Genomic DNA, 17,014 nt, shown 5'->3' on the forward strand with positions numbered 1-17,014 from the left:
TTCAGAATGTTTATTTTTTTTTCGATTTATTTTAAATAATGATGGTATTTCAAATGTCTATTTTTTTCCAATTTTAAAAGGATGCAGTAAGAAAATATATTTTCGCCGCTACTAGCCAAGTTCACTTGTTTGGAACCTGGATCTTTAAAAACATCAGAATATTGATACAAGTCATTGTAGAGTCATTAAAGAGAATATTCGTGATGAACTAATAAGCATTGCATTTTCAATTAAAAAATATGTTAATTTGAATAAACAAGCCTCATACGTGGAATATATATACAGATTGTTAAAGAGAATCAATGTTATATATCAAAATAAAAGTAGTACATTTCCTATATTTGTAACAACAATGTATTTTTTTACATCACGTACTTGCTTTTCCTTTAGCCTATACTATGTTGATTTAGAATGAAATAGTGTAACTTTCTCTCTATTTATCGAAAAGATACAGTCAACAAAAATAAGTAAAATAAGCAAAATAAGGTTGCCATTATCATGTTTTGAATACAAATGACCAAATTACAAATCTGAAGGAACTGTTGCTGATAGGTAGAAAGGGGTGCTGATGAGAAATTACAGGCTGCATAAAAAGAAACTGGAGTAGTAACACACGAAACTAGAGAATTTTTGAAAATGAATCGGATAGACACATAAAAAAATTAAGCATCAAATACCGACTATCGAAAATCCATCGGTTTATTTCCAGCAATTAGTTACTGAGAAATATAATTATTATAAACATTACTAGGAAAAGTGGATTAGTGTGATAAGAAGTAGGTATCTATACATCATATGTACACATAGTTATTAGTATTAATCACTACTACAGTTAGTCTAAACAGTATTGTCAATTCTTGCCTTATTGGATTTTGATTCCCTTCCTGAAGTCTTGCCGGTATTTCTACTTTTTAACAAGTCCTGAATATTAAGCACCTTAAGGTACTGGTGAAAATAGTTAAAATTAGTATTTTTCCCATTGAAAACAAAGATGTATAAGTAATATAAACAAAAATATACCAAGAGAGGGTTCTTTAAAAATCCATTTTGATAAAAATAAATTGTAGTTTATGTTGAAATATTTATTAAATTGGTATTTTTACGTCTTAGAAAAAAATCGAAGCGAACAATTCTTCTAAAAAGAAATATGGGAATAAAATAACCGAAAACATTCACACTGTTCGGAATTGGAGTGAAATCTGAGAAAGGAACGTACAGAAACGGTTCCGTGATTTTAAATTTATTGATTGATGTAAGTAGGTAGACAACAAACAATGCATATAAGTTGAAAATGAATTTTTGAGGAATTTGTCTGTGAATTTGATTCAAATTGTATATGTAGCTCGGTACTGGAATACAGAATGATAATATCCATTATATGGGTAATAATCTTATGAATAGGTGAATTATATTCAAACATCTGCCCTAGTACTTAGAACAATGAAATTATTTATTTTAATTTATATAAAAAATATTGGAAAATTTTCTTGACAGTTTTTATAATCTCATATATCAATTAACTCATACTGAATAGACACAAACATCATTTATTAGGTAAATGATAAGCTGGGGACTTATTCTATTCTACGAGGGTTGCTATTTAAGTTTTGAGATATGGCAACACTGATGTGAATATGTCAAATCTGACATTGCTCGCATTCAGCAGATGTAGCGTATAGCGTTACTGCTACCTATCGGTAATAGTTACGACATGTTGATCTTTCGCTAGAACACTTCTTTGTTACATTAAATGGTAAATATGGAGGTGCTTTGTCTTGCTCCTTTTCAAATAACTTCGAGGTGTATTCATCACTCACCCACTTTTATATGTATATGAGAACTGTTATTATAATTCAAAACGAAATTATAGAGAAAAATTCATGATGTTTCAATTCATTTTTTTTTATTTTCCCAAACGAATTCAATCATTAGAATAAATTAAAAGCGTCCGCAAAATGGCGTCCGCTCCAGAAAATGTTGAGTTTGTAGTCACCGAACGAATCCGCTATGGTTGTAAAACAGTTGCACAACGGTTTCGTCTGCTAAATGCGACCATTGTCATCTTAAAATTTGACATTTTTAATGGTGAACGTACTCAGAACGTGTTGTCTTACGAGTGCTGTTTGTGTTGTTTACAGATACTTGAAACATTCATCTTAGTCAAAAAATGGAATAAGGTGCCGACATTTCCGTGCGATTATTTCCTTATTATTTTAGACGTAGATTAAACCAACAGCAGTGTCCCGATCAATTCTTTTCGACATTTGGTTATTAAGCACCATCTCGGGCCACCGAGCTTCGCTAGTTTTCCAAATTGAACCGTAGTCGCACTTCTTTGTATGATGAATTTCGTGAAGGTCGTCCAAAATTGGCTATTATGCCAGGAAACATCGATGCGTGCTTAAACTGATATTGCAAGAACGTTATGTGACCCACCGTGAGATTAAGGCATACTTGGGCATTCTATTAGCATACATTCCATATTTCATAAACATTGGGCTGTCAAGAAGATTTGTTCGCTTGGATACTGAATAATGTGACAATCGCTCAAAAAAGCTTTTGCCGATTAGTGTAAAGAAATGCTGAAAAAATTCAATCGTGGTGCTTCAAAAGATATGAAACCGAGACTAAACGACAATTAGCTGTATGGCTCTTTCAACCCAACAAAAGTTGTTCGCGCACGAACTCGAAACCAAATGGTTGCCAATTTTTTCGGAATAGCTGAACATGGCACCACTGTTCCACTAGATCAACGTAGAACAGTCCATTTTGATGATAAACCAGCATTTGTTTGTCCGAAGTGTTCAAAAAAATCAGGCAAACCCATCGCAGAAGACGAGTCATTTCCCACCACGACAATGCGAGCTCTCACACATCAGTTCAAACAAAAACGTTTTTGGACAGTCAAAACATAGAATTGATGGTTCAACCGACGTACAGTCCTTGTTTGGCATGCAATTATTTCTTCTTATTCCCACAGATCAAACATAATTTGCGAATTCAACGTTTTCTACACTTGAAGAAGCACACATTTTGGATTTAGTTTCAAAGTAAGCTAGTAACACTCTTTTGTTGAAGCTTTTTATGCCTTTTTAGTACGCCCACTATTTTGATAAAACAATTTTTGTAGTTGCGTTCAAAAATGGCACGTTAGGGCACTGTTTATAACGCATCTACATTCTTTATGTTTGCAAATGAATGAAAAAAACGTGAATATTATAATGGACGTAGAAAAAATGATAAGCCATATTCAATCATAAAGATTTATTTTTTTTGTCTATCTAAAAACTGAAGTAGCAGCCCTCGTATCCCCTACGTTTTTGAATTACTACTCTCATAATATTGAATACTCCTCATTATGATAGATTTGTCATTCATTATAATACTATATAATATTTCCTCAGACAACAAAAAAAAAAAATTAATTCATATTAAAATATGTTGTGAAAAAATAAGCTTATACATGAAAAAATCTTTCATAATTGAAAATAAGAAATCTATTATGTTTATTAATTATATTAGAGACTGCAAATATCATTCGCTGATTAAGAATTGATTTATATAGAGCAGTGCATCATGTTGCTTACCTTGGTTGCCCGAATACTTTCATCGGTATTAGGAGTGTTCATACTTGTTTTGTCACTATTAACAATCTCATTGAAAGCTTCAATGGTTTTTCCATTAAATAATTCAGACAGCGTTGGAAACGTTGGTGTATTGTTATTATTTCCTTCAGTAGAAGTGACTATAGTACTCGATTCTACTATCACCACATCTGGTACAAGTGTACTAGCCGCACTCGTGCTTTGCGTATCTGAACTAACATTCGCAGTGCTGGTTATATTCGTGCTCTCGATACCAGTGGTATTTGGACTAGTACTAGCTTCTGCATCAATTTTAAGTGAATTGGTGCTAGGGGAAGGATTCGAGGGTACTACAGTTGTGCTTGGCAATGTAGTGATACTTGGAGTAGTTGTCATAGTAGGAGTTGATGTAGTAGTTGTAAGTTGGGTTACTTTTGCAACTGAAGCGACTATTGTAGTTGTTGTTGGTTGGTTTTGGGCATTTGTCACTGTAGTAGGCTCAGGAGCTGGTGATTCTGTCGAGGTAGTCGTTGATTCTGTAGTGGTAGACGATGTGGTTGTAGTTGAAAGGACGGGTGTGCTTGTGGATTGTGTAGTACTACTTTGTGCTTTGGTAGAAGGTGTAGTGCTAGTTGGAGAAATTGGAATAGTGGTCGCAGTTACTGTAGGAATGGTATTCTGCTCTTCCTAAAAATGTACAAAAACAATATTGTTTCACATCGTCCTCAACTATTGAGATTGGTTATAGATTCCCTCTAGCAATCTTGTGGTTATTTGTTAAATAAAGAAATGGTTTCAGGGTAACACAGCAAGAAGTGAATAGCAAAAATGTACATTTAATTTACAATTTATTTACAAAAGAAATTTCTACCATTTCAATATTTTGGATCACTTGAGGCAAATATAGCTTTCCCTAAAAAATATATTCCACCTTTTGAGTTCATGTTATCAATTTTTTTCGTATTTCAGACAAGTTTCGCATATATGTGGAATATAGTTTTTATACCACCAACTCTTCTTGCCGTCTTTTTTGTAAAAAAATACAAAAAGCAACAAAATTCCCAACACCTCTTCCATCCATGCGAGCAATATCTCATTATTTACAACAATTTTTAACGATACAAGAGTGTCAAGCGCCAAATATGTGCAATCGAGAAAATCTCAAGTGATCTATTCGAAGCCGTAAAAGCACAAATACCAAAAAAAAGTTATTTGACAAAGAATACCGTTTCAACATTTTTATTATCCATAGAACTTCCAGGATCGCTTGTTACTTGGTTACTGGTTATATCTGGTAAAGGTGGGGGGTTTTCACGTGTATCGAATCCCCTTACCCGTATGGTCATTTCCATGGGAACTACGGTACCGTTCGGATATTTTTTCACAACAGTATTGTTAGGATACACACCAATAACAAAGTAGGAAGATTTAGGTTCTATTAACGGTCTTTTACGTAATATTGTGTTATTGTTAAGTACAGCAAAAATAAAATAGTCAGGGGTGGATGTATCAATTGTATTCTGTACAAGTTCCTGAGCTATGTTCAGCAATTTGCCTGTTCTTGATCTTGGACTACTCGCCATAGAAGTACTACTAGAATCGACTGGGGTAGTTTTTAATTCCAATGTGGTTGTATTATCAGGCATATTAGTGGTAGTTTCTGTTGTAGTAGTAATATCAGATACAGCGATTGTACTGATGGAAATATCTTCAGCAATGTTATTCTGAGTAACGTTTGTATCGTTGTTCGATTCACTGCTCACTGGAGTAGTCGAAAGATTATTATCTACAATTACACTTTCTGTAGCAGTATCACTGGCGATTCGCGACTCAATGGTGACTGCCGGAATAGTAGAAATATCATCTTCAGTAGTAGATTTTTGGGTGGTAATTGTATTAGTGGATGATTGACCAGTGATACTTTCTACCGTGGTGGTAGATATATCATCTTCAGTGGTGCTCTGCCTAGCAGTAGTAATATCGAAAGCGGTGTTACCTGATAGTGACGAAATAGAAACGTCATTTCCTTCACTAGAGATAGCTCCACCTCTAATACTTCTCATTGTAGTAGTGGACATACTATCTTCAGTAGACATATTTTGTATAACTGTGGGGATATCAGAGAAAAGGTCATCTTCCGTGTTAACAACTGTAGTCGTAGAAATATTATTATCTGCGGTGCTTTGGTTAACACTGATTTCAGTAGAGGTTCTACAACTAATGTTTACTACTGCATTAGTAGATATATCACACTCAGGAGTTACAAAGTTGGAATTAATATCGTTAGCGGAATACACAGAGACACTTCCAGGACTCACTTCAAATCTTCGAGATGATAGCGATGAAAGTAATGTAATTAAATTCATTGTTTCAGTAACTGTTGACTGTATTTCACTATTGGTAGAAATGGTATTCTCTGCTGGAGATACTTCAGTGGTTGATGTCATCTGTGGTTCTATAGTAATAGTAGAGCTCATAAGATTTTCTTCAACTGTTAATATAGTTGAGCTCTGAGTAGTTGCTGATTGATCTGAGGTCAATTTAGGAGGAGAAGTTGATAATAAAGCTTCAGTAGTGGGCTCAAGTGATACAGATTCACTGCTGTCATCAGTTGTTTGTGTACTAAATACAAATGAAGTATTATCGGAAAGTATCAGATTCGAAGAAATAGCTTCAGAATCAAAATATGGTAGGGTAGATATAGTATTGGGTGTTGTGAATTCGGATACGAAAGTAGAAGGAGGAAAAATAGTTGTTGATAAGAAAGGACCCCTACCAAATTGCTTATTTACACTTTTAGGCGTAACAATAACAAAATTATCCGTTTGCTCTGTAGATACCATACTATTCAAAATGTCCAACAATCTACTTATTGCTTGATTCTGTACAAATTCTTCGGATGTGATATCATCTAAAATACTAAGAGGATTGTTCGTTGTGCTAGTAGGTGCAGGGAGTGATCTGGTGGTGGAAGACTTAGTCACACTAAATAGAGGCGTGGTAGTGAAAGAGCTCAAATTTACAGATTCGGTACCTACTTGCGCTGAACTTGTAATATCTGTTGCTTGTATAGCATTTAATGAACTCAATATCCTCTCAATTATCGTTGTAGGGTTCTCGGTTGTTAATTTAACACTACCTACTTGGTCATTAGCTTTAGTTTCGTCAGTAGCGTCGGTTTGTCTAGATTTTTGTGGTGATAATTTCAATATGGCCGACGAATACTCTGTTGTGGTCGCTGTACTACTTGGCGATGTATTTGAAGAGGATGGTGTTGTTGCTCTAGCGCTGATCGAATTTATTATTCTTTCGATAATAGATGTTGGTTTTTCGGAGGTTCCCTCGCTTACCTTCAAAAATAAACTTCATTATTTTCATAATAGGGGAACTTCACAATCATCGCAAGTTTTTCGAACAAATATACTTTATTATCACACTTTTCAATGAGTTGTAAGTTAGAGTCAATTGGAGAAGTTGTAGCGAGCGGAGAAATCCATATTTAGGAATTAGATACAAAAACACTACGAGGATGGTTCCATAAGTACTTGGCCTGACATACTGATGACGGTAGTTGCTTGAAACATATTAGTTTATCAGAAAATACACAATCTATACAGCATATGTTTTATGTTTGAAGACGCCACGTTTTGAGTGAATTTGTGAACAAAGAATAAATTAGTCGTCGTTATGTGATACAATACTTTTATTTGAAATGCCTTAGCTGAACCAATATAGAAGCTGAACTAGATTCTACTCTGGCTGACACTCTTCCTTCGTTATCAACATTAAAATAAGGTTAGCAGAATTTAAAGAAGGCCGTACGACCTGCGAAGACTAGAATCGCAGTTGTGCGCAAGATGGGTGCCGCGTTTGCTGACAATGGAACAAATACAGTGTCGTAAAAATGTTACCTTCGAGTGTTCGGCATTTTTTCACAGAAATAATAGTCCAAGAGCTGGCTACATAAAACAGTGCCGGAAAATTCGTCCGAAAAACCCGATATGGTACACGAGTGACACCTAGTGGAACTTGAGGCCGGACTCTCAACTAGTAGCAGTGTAATGGCGCCAGAAGTTTTGGAGATCGGAAAAGCCTCACCAGAAGCGACCAAAAGTTCCGGAAAATTCATCCAATAAACCTCACGTCAAACTGACTGGCAGCAGCGGAGTGGTACAGAATCTGCGCTCTCTCTCTCTCTCTATCTTTCTTCGAGGTCAGATGGTAAGGCCCATGTCAAAAATTTTGACGTACTCGGGTGAAAATTTTTAGGGTGGGACGTACAACGAGGGTCATTCTCTATCTTTGAAAAGCTACGTGAATTAAAAGTTTTCGCTCATAGCCTTAGTTTCTTTGCGAATCAATGTTCTTATCACAACATTTTGAATTTGCTATCGAGGAAATTTTATTTAATTATATATTGTTTATACAGCTCAAATCGAATCCTTTTATTATTATATTGCGTGCAAAAAATGTCGTAATGAATTAAAAATGAAATGGGTGCGTTAAATGAGCGAACACGTCAACGCATTTCTGAGAAGCAAGCATCATCTTACCCCAACGTTCCTCAAAGTTTCTTGGGGCACCATAAGCCGATAAACATTACTGAAGGACTCTTCGCAAAGATACAACTGTTCCCAGACATTTTAAAAAAAGTTCATGAAAATCGGTTGATAATTAGCGGTTTAAATGAATTTACAAAAAAAGTTAGAAACCCAAATTAGTAAGCGACATGAAATCACGCACGCGGAAAAAAAAGATTGTTTCAGGAAGTTTTCATCGTTTCCTAACGATTTTTTTTTAAATTTTGGTAGCGCAAACAAATAGTTTCTATTACACTGCTACTAGTTGACAGTCAGGCCTCACGTTCCACTTGTGTACCATATCGGGTTTTTCAGGCGAATTATCCGGCACATTCGTTGACTTCTGGCTAGGCTTTTCCGATCTCAAAAACTTCTGGCGTTGTTACAGCGTTCTTATTTGAGGTTCGGACCCCACGATCCAAGAGTGTTTACTCGTGTACCATATGAGGCTTTCCAGTCCATTTTTTCGCCCGGGAAAACCAGCGGGTATTTTCATATCCGACCTGTATAGAGTGCCAGAAATGCCGTTTGTTGATGTACTAATTAGGGGCCCCCGTTTCCAAGTTGTGTATTTCATAGATGTTGTTTTATATAGCCAGCTCCCCGACTATAAAGCCGAACTTTTGCGCCGTTTCAAAATCATGGATGAAACGTGGGTTCATCACTACACACCCGAAACAAAGGAACATCCAAAACAATGGAATGTAAAGGAAGAACCGGCTCCAAAGAAGGCAAAACCGTTCTATCTGCAGGTAAGGTCGTGTCGTCGATTTTTTGTGAAAAACTATTAACGGCAAGTATTATTTAAACTTATTGTAATGTTTAAGCTAAGAAATGAAGCAAAAACGGCCGCATTTGGCTGAGAAAGAAGTGTTGTTTCAACAAAAAAAAAAGCACCAATTCACACATCTGTTATTACAAAGGCCAAAATTGTCACTCAATATGAACCTTTGTTTTCAAATTAATTTGTTTTTGTATAACTAATTTCAAAATATGATTGAAATTTTCATTATTTTTATTTAAAATCTCAAAGGTTGAGATATTAATTCATACTGTTTTTATGTGTTTTTTCTTCTTCTTCTTCTTTATTCACGCACTCGTCTTCAAGAGAATACCAATTTAAACTATCAAGTGATAATATTATAGTATATTCATTCAATCTTCGATTCCTATTCTACGCCAAAAGAGTATTTGAATATCATTTTTACCAGTGGTAAAGCTACTGAAACAGAGTTAGTTCTGGACGAAACTAAATCACCGTTGACTAGATTCGCTGATGATATCGCTTTAACAGGTACATCGATTGATATCACTTTAACTCCTTCATCATCATCTCTTTGGTTTGTTGTGGCATCAACCTGCAAGTTTTTAGGTTTTTAATATGTGAGTAGTTGTTAAGAAATACATGCTCATTATTTTGGAAGTTGCAAATGTTATGAGAAACCACAACCTATTTTTTCGTTAAAAATAGAGATTAATATAATATACTATTTATGTATACAATATAAAGGGAACTCATATGAATTAATAACTAATGCGATTTTTAATTTTTAATATGGTCGGTAAATACGATCTGAATGGCATTTTAGTAGATACTCAAATGGAAGGAACAGTATCCAATGTGCCCTTTATTTGCTTTAACAATATTTTGTTTATATCAATTCCTTGATTGCCAATCATTAGGCAAAATATTTTTCTACTTTTATATTTTTTACAATGACTGTCTTCCCAATCAATTCTTAATGCAAAAGGAATACTTCAGGTGGACAATTTTAACTATGATTAATTCACAAGATGATAAATAGTTGCAACAAAATTATAAGTTATAATCATTGACACTAGTTTACACATTTTTCCTTTTTTTATAAACCCCGAAACAAATGTATATGGCGGTTTCAATTACCGTCCTTAAACATGAAAGTGTTAGCAGAAATACTCACGTCTCACTTTTTATCCACAAGTAAATAATTTTTTCAACTACCTTACAGGATGACTTAAGATAAATAATCGTCCAATACCCCATTTCTTCAATAAAAATGTCGAGAAGAAAGTGGAAACAAAATCTGATCATTCTTGTTATGTTTGTATACAGTTTACATTTTCGAAGATTCTTTAGAAATTGAATATCTTCATAATTTTGGATTTCCTATTAAGAGCCAAGTGGGTAGCACGTGAGTTTTGTGAAAGTTGTAGAATTATTTTACTAAAATGGTCTACAAGAGATAACGTAGACATTCAATTCACTTCAACAATATTATGAGAATGACTGTTAGTTTTATGTTGCTAAGATAGTGGGATACAATTATTTGGAAGAATAAGACTGTTACTTAGCTAATTTTATATTGGAAAGATCTTCGATATGCATGCAAATTTTTCTAGTAATTTCAGTCAAAATATATTAGAAGGTGGTAATGGAAAAGATGTTGATTTCTAGTTTATCTTTTCAAGAAAATACTTCTCATTAAATCAATCAGCTGAATTGAATTATCTCATTAGAGATTTAGAATTTTCGAATCCAATCCAAATGTAACTCCTTGGATCCAGCTTACTGGATCTAAGCTAAACTAAAAGACGGGAAATTTGTTTGTCCACAGATGCCGAAAGTTATGAAAAATCCTTAATTTCAAATTCTCTTATCGGTCTATGAAGAAACTGCTTGAATGTCATTCAAACATATTTTCAAAGACGTTTTGGAGAAAAAGTGAGAATTATGAATATGTGGCTGACTTATTGAATAATTTTCAATAGTTAGGATTAAATATGGTATTGAGGATTTCTTTCCGGCACCCACATCTGAATTTTTTCCCATACAACATGAGCAATGAATTGGGCAGAATTTTAATCAAAGACTTAAAGATTTTGGAAGACGTCATCAAGAATTTTGAGATGAGAATATATTAGAGCATTACTTTTATATTATAATAAGAGAAACTTAACCAAAAAAGTATAAAAAAATGCCATTTTTAAAAATTTTGTTATTGTACATATATGAATTTTTATAAGTTTATTTTTATAAGTCAAGTATTTCTCAAACTAGACGTGAAAGAACATTTTTATTATCCTTTCTAGCTATCATTAACTCAATTTTTAACAAACGGGGTATAAAAATCGTGTAAACTAGTGTTAATATAAATGTGCAGAAATCGGATTAGGTGGATATTAAAAAATTAGTTTTTTGAAATATTCCTCAAATTTTTATTAAATAAAATAGCTCACATCTACGGGTGTATGAGAAATATAAATAGTGACATAGTGCACATGCTATATCTATTGAAAAAACTATGAAAAGAAAGGATTTGGTCAATATTATGAAAATTATCACTTTATCACAGAAGACATTGAATCTGAAGGATGCCATCAACAAACTAGCCAAATTATAACTTAAAAAGTTACATATAAAATATTCGCAAACTTGATAAATAGAAAACTCAAATCACACTCAGAAGAATAGAAGATGTAGAAACCCCAAAAGTACACAAATAATTAAAGATATTAACAGACTTAAAATTAAAGACCAACAGAAGAAATAAAAATTAACGAAGGAGTTAAACAAAGCTACTTGATCTCTCAAACCCTGTTTAATATAATTTTAGAGAACGTAATGAGAAAATACAAGAGAATAACTAATAAAAGATATCAACAAACTGGAAACAGAAGGGGGAAAAGTCGGTCTAGGAACAAACCAAGAAAAAACCAAATACAAGAAGATAGCAAGACGAGACGAAAGAGGAATAGAGCCCCTAAGAACACAATAGGACACATTTCTAAAGAAAGCATAAGGGAGAATATAAAAAGGATTTCAAGTATTTGGGAAAAATAAAATTTACTCAAGTGATAATAATACTACTAATTTTATAACAGGACCTAAAATCAAGACGATTTAGAAACATAAACATACACAAAAGGTCTAAGAAATAAGAAATTAAAAAAGTTTAAAACATTAATAAGATCAGTGATTCGTACGCCATGGAAACAAATGTCATAGATAAAAAGGAAGAAGAATATCTGAAGACGATCGAGAGAAAAATACAGACCGGACTCGGATCAAATATTACAGGAGATGGAGAGAGAATATTGAAGACTAATAAAGAAAGAGAAGAACAACTGGGAGGAAAAAATATAATAAGGTATATAAAAGCACAAATACTAATTTGGGCAGGTTACATCATGAGAAGGAACTCTACAAAAATGGCAAGAAGGATAACAATGTGCATCCCTCTATGACCAAGAGGCAGATGCAGACCAAGAAACCAAATAGAAGAAACCAGAGTCATAGAAATAGTAGAATGGAAAGCGCTAGCCATAGTCCAAGTGATTAAATGGAAAAATGATGATGATGATGATGATGATGATGATGATGATTTGACGCTTTAATCAATAATGTCAATATAAACAAAGTTCGATACTACGATATGTTGATGGTAATGACAATTTAAAATATTGATTTGAATAAATAATAAAAAATATATAAAATTACGGTCTTCACCATTTTCTTTGTGTTCATTATATCATATTTGATTTGAGGTATTTTTGAGAATTTTTTTTATGAGCATTTTATCTACTTTGTGGAATATTTCAATCAATGTAAATATGTTAGTAGTTTAGTAAAAAATATTTACATGATAATAAAGAAAATAAAAAACCGACACATTTTCAATTTCTTTTATTTTACGTATATCATAAATCAAAAAATAAAATAGTACACCTCTTTTCTAAAACTAAGTATAATCTAATGAAACATATATATAATTTAGTACATTCAAGAGTGTGCAATTACCACATTCTAAAGTGATCTAAGTGCGAAAGTGAAATTTATTTTATTTCATTTTTCCTTGTAAAACCAGAATTAGTCACGTACCTCCTACTAATAAAGTTTTTGAGAGCTTTTTCGTACCATCTAATGAACCTCACGCAACAATTATTCGATTCTTCTGTATTGTATCAATTTTTTTACAATTACCAACGATGTTGGAGCTCATGAACTTTACGATAAATGCAATGAATGAATGAGCAAGTTGCGGTTAGTAGATGTTTTTAACTTTTGCAGGTACGAATACGGAAATATGAGAAAATTATGGGAATAATTCAAAATATCACAAAATAAAATAAATTTTTGCTCCAATATAGTGCAGAAAATAATAAAATTACTCGATAGTTTCTCAAACTTACGGAAGTAGAATATTGTGTGGATTGGAATTGGAATTGGATTCGTACGCTCAGCAATTGTTCTCGGTCCTTATAAAGGACAATTCACGGGTAGAGTGCAGGTAATAGATACCTAATTTGTCTGCTGTGCTATGAAGTCTACATTTACTTCAAGATGCTCCCCTGGTTCTCTCCTCAGGAAATCGAATCTAACACTCGAGAGGAATGGGGGATTGGTTTTTCCTCCTCACGTTTGTATCTTTCTGATTGACTATCTTGAGTGATTTTGGGGATCTGATGAGATTGTTTCCCAATATTTTAGATTATATGAAGAAAGTTTTGATGTGCCGCATGCCCATGGTCTTCAGTCACATATTCAAAAAACTATTCTGTACATTAGACATTTGATAACATCATCGATTATAGTAATTAGAGAGACCGAGAGACTCATGACAAGACTTGACGTGAACTCATCTGGTCATTAATATCAGTAGACTGTGCGGTAGAGGAAATGTGAGAAACATTGATAGAAGTATTGTTTCATAATAAATAGAATGTCAAAATTTGAGAAACTATAAATTATGTTATTTCAAGTTTTACTATTACTTATCTGATAGAACAATTTCATCACAATTATTACATTGGTTGATTCTTGGTTACGAATATTTGAGAGAAAAAAAGTGATTCTGAATGTATCCATGGAGAATATCCAGCATATATATTAAGAAAATAACCATAATAGCGGATGTTTGTTACATCTTGTGCCAAAATGAATTGGTCGTCAAGAGAGATTAACTGCTACATATCTGGCCCCTATAACCCTCCCATTCACCAATTTTGATGTGTTTCAATGTAAAGTTTACCAAATTCAATGGCACAGTCAATTGTTATCTAATTATTATCACTTATTTTAACATAAATTCCGAAAAAAAAAACGATGGTTAAGCCTTTATAGCTACACGAAATTGAATTGTTTGTATATTATTATTACATATGCTTTATTTACACAAGTAAATATTCAATTTGAATTTTTTATTTACCATTAAGATCGGTTAGATAAAAGATAATAATACAAAAGTGACTTATTTGTTTCTTGAAGTTATTTTTGGAAATAATTGTGATGAAAATGTGTATTAATCTTATTTATCTATAATAATAACGATACTTAACTAAATACGTCATATTCAAATATCAATTTATAAGCTAAATAAGTTGAAACTGGAAATCCTGTGGATATATAGATAATCACAAAGGTTGAAGACGGTATAGTGTGTTGATTATCTCCATGAACTTGCTATTGTGGATATTCCAGATCAAGTATTTGCCTTAAGACAAACAAAAATAAAGTTTGCTTAGTTTAAATTAGGGCGTACTATTTTATTCTTTTTCCAGCAAGTAATAATCACAATCACAAAGGCTCTAAACTTAAGAATCTACATGAAATTATGGAAATTGGAAGATTTAGATCAGAACCACAACTAATTTTCAAAGAATAATATCGGTAATTCGGAGTCAATGCTCACCATATCACCTTTCATTATTTTGTAACCTCAACTGGCTTTCAATCTTTTTTTTTTTTTGGGAAATATGTTGTTTTCAAATATGAAATAAATCCAACTACTATATTCTAGTTTTTTTAGATTCATAAATTCATGTCATATTGCATATTTTTCACTTGATATCGAAGACCTTTTAAGTAGATTTATATTATTGAAACCATGGTACACACAAGCTCACCAAACCTTTATATTCGTTATTCTAATGGATAGGAATGACCCGATTAATAAATGGAAAATAAACTGGATCTCTTCAGAAAATTTGTGAATTGTCTAAAAGAAAAAAATTTATTTATAAAGCAAGGATCTCTTAGACATTGCTTTTTTCTGAAATTCTGAACGTAAAGGTTAATCTCAAACTCTATTTGATACGAGTGGCCTCTAATAATGGACCAACGTAGGTACATACTTGGCGGTAATCAACTTGACCACCACTCTCAAAATCATAATTTCTTCCAATGCAAAAAAATAATTCAAATAACATTTTTGGAGTCACGTCACATTTATTTTTAAGGATCATTTGTACCATTAGATTACATGGAAGGAATTTGACTCATCTAAGCTAATACGTTTTTTAGTCGAACTCATCACGTGAAAATCAACTTAGATATAGTCCTTGCTACGTTTTCAAATTAACACCCTGCAAATGTCTAATCAGTTTAATATTGGTCAAATATCACTTTCCTTTTTTCTAAATATTCAATAAACATTACACCTTTGGAATGTCAAAAAACTGTGTCTATTGTTGCCGAAAAAATGATTTCTCCTCTTTTCGAATTTAGTCTATTCTTTCGATTTTTCTTTTTGGGTTATTATAGTGTACTCCAGTTCATTTGAATTTCTAATGGAAGTGAGCATTTATTACTATCAAGCAATCGCCCACCTGCAGGTATATTTTTCATATGTAACCTTTTATGCAAAAGATGTCCGCCTCGTACATTCAATAGCAGTTTTTATTGATATTCACGCCATTTCTGAAATAAATTCCTTCCAAAAACGCTTTTTTATTATAAATGGTTTGATGAAATAGATTAATTACTTTGGTTGATGAAAAATGTCTCGGTTGGTTCTTAAATACATATAACAATTGTATGTAACTGTAATGTTGAAAGTGCGGGATCTTTATACATGAAAAATTTATTTTTTGAATACAATGTAAATATAAATTAGCTCCTACATAAGGGAAACGTTTACAAATTACTTGAGGCTCATTGGGGGGTGGGTGGAGTTCAACATTCCTTATGAAACCTGACATGAGGGTAGAGGGTGAGATTCACTTTTTTTATGTAAGGTCATTGACTACATACATATGCTATTTTCCGTAATAATTTAATATTTGCGTTTCAAATGCTCACTTAAAGCATAAAACGCGAGTTCAAGTTTTTAAGAAAGAACGTGAATGCTGAATGAAGCTTGGTGCATACTCCATACCAGCTACTGTCATGTGGCCGCAGTAAAAACAAGCTCCAACGACGGCGCGACTGAAGACTCATATTTAATATACCTAACCAAGTAGTGTCATTATACAAGAATTTTTTAAAGAGATTTGAACTTTTGAATATATATATTTACAACCATATTTCTTACTTAAGAGATAGGGGGTGTATATCTTCAAACCTTTGATACATGAGGGTAGACATAATATCAAATATTCCAAAAAAAGGCCTTACGTAATTTGTAAACGATCCCCAAGATATACTCGTATATATACCAATAAAAATTTCCAAAACTTGCCTGCATCCATTTTCAAAATTATTAGATCCAATCAAGAATACAAAAAATTCAAACGACAATTTTAATATTTTAAAAATAATCACTTACTGCTGTTCTCGGGGGTGTAACTGTTGGAACCGTTGGTACATATGGCACTGAAGGAATTGTCGGAATATATTTTGGAGGCACCGTTGTGAAACTTCTATATTTACCACGATCAAGTTTCTTTGGAGTTGTCAAATATTTAGGGACCTTAAATAAATGGTCAATCAATTGATTATAATTAGAAGAGTAATAACAAATCGAAGTAAAAATAACAACAATCGATTTTGCGGATATTTTATTTGACTTACTCTATTAGTTTGTCTGTTTAGATATATTTTCTTATCAAGTTTTACTAATTTATTGAAATTTTTTCATCAAATATCCAGTTATA

The 17,014-nt window shown here is 32.8% G+C and overlaps 1 protein-coding gene across 2 annotated transcripts in view; it reads right to left on the minus strand.

The window, feature by feature from the left end:
• Window positions 1-17,014, minus strand: part of LOC130441456 (mucin-2-like) — an 89,034-nt gene that overhangs the window by 12,892 nt on the left and 59,128 nt on the right. Inside the window, exons 6-9 of one of the 2 annotated variants that reach the window (XM_056775159.1) lie at window positions 16,687-16,830; window positions 9,373-9,522; window positions 6,623-6,934; window positions 3,588-4,271 (exon numbers count right to left, since the gene is read on the minus strand). In XM_056775159.1, coding sequence (XP_056631137.1) covers window positions 3,588-4,271; window positions 6,623-6,934; window positions 9,373-9,522; window positions 16,687-16,830 — 1,290 coding nt within the window. The remainder of the gene's footprint in view (window positions 1-3,587; window positions 4,272-6,622; window positions 6,935-9,372; window positions 9,523-16,686; window positions 16,831-17,014) is intronic. The other variant, XM_056775167.1, reaches the window with a different exon arrangement.

This window comes from Diorhabda sublineata, chromosome 1 (genome assembly GCF_026230105.1).
Source record: "Diorhabda sublineata isolate icDioSubl1.1 chromosome 1, icDioSubl1.1, whole genome shotgun sequence".
Lineage (NCBI taxonomy): Eukaryota > Metazoa > Arthropoda > Insecta > Coleoptera > Chrysomelidae > Diorhabda > Diorhabda sublineata.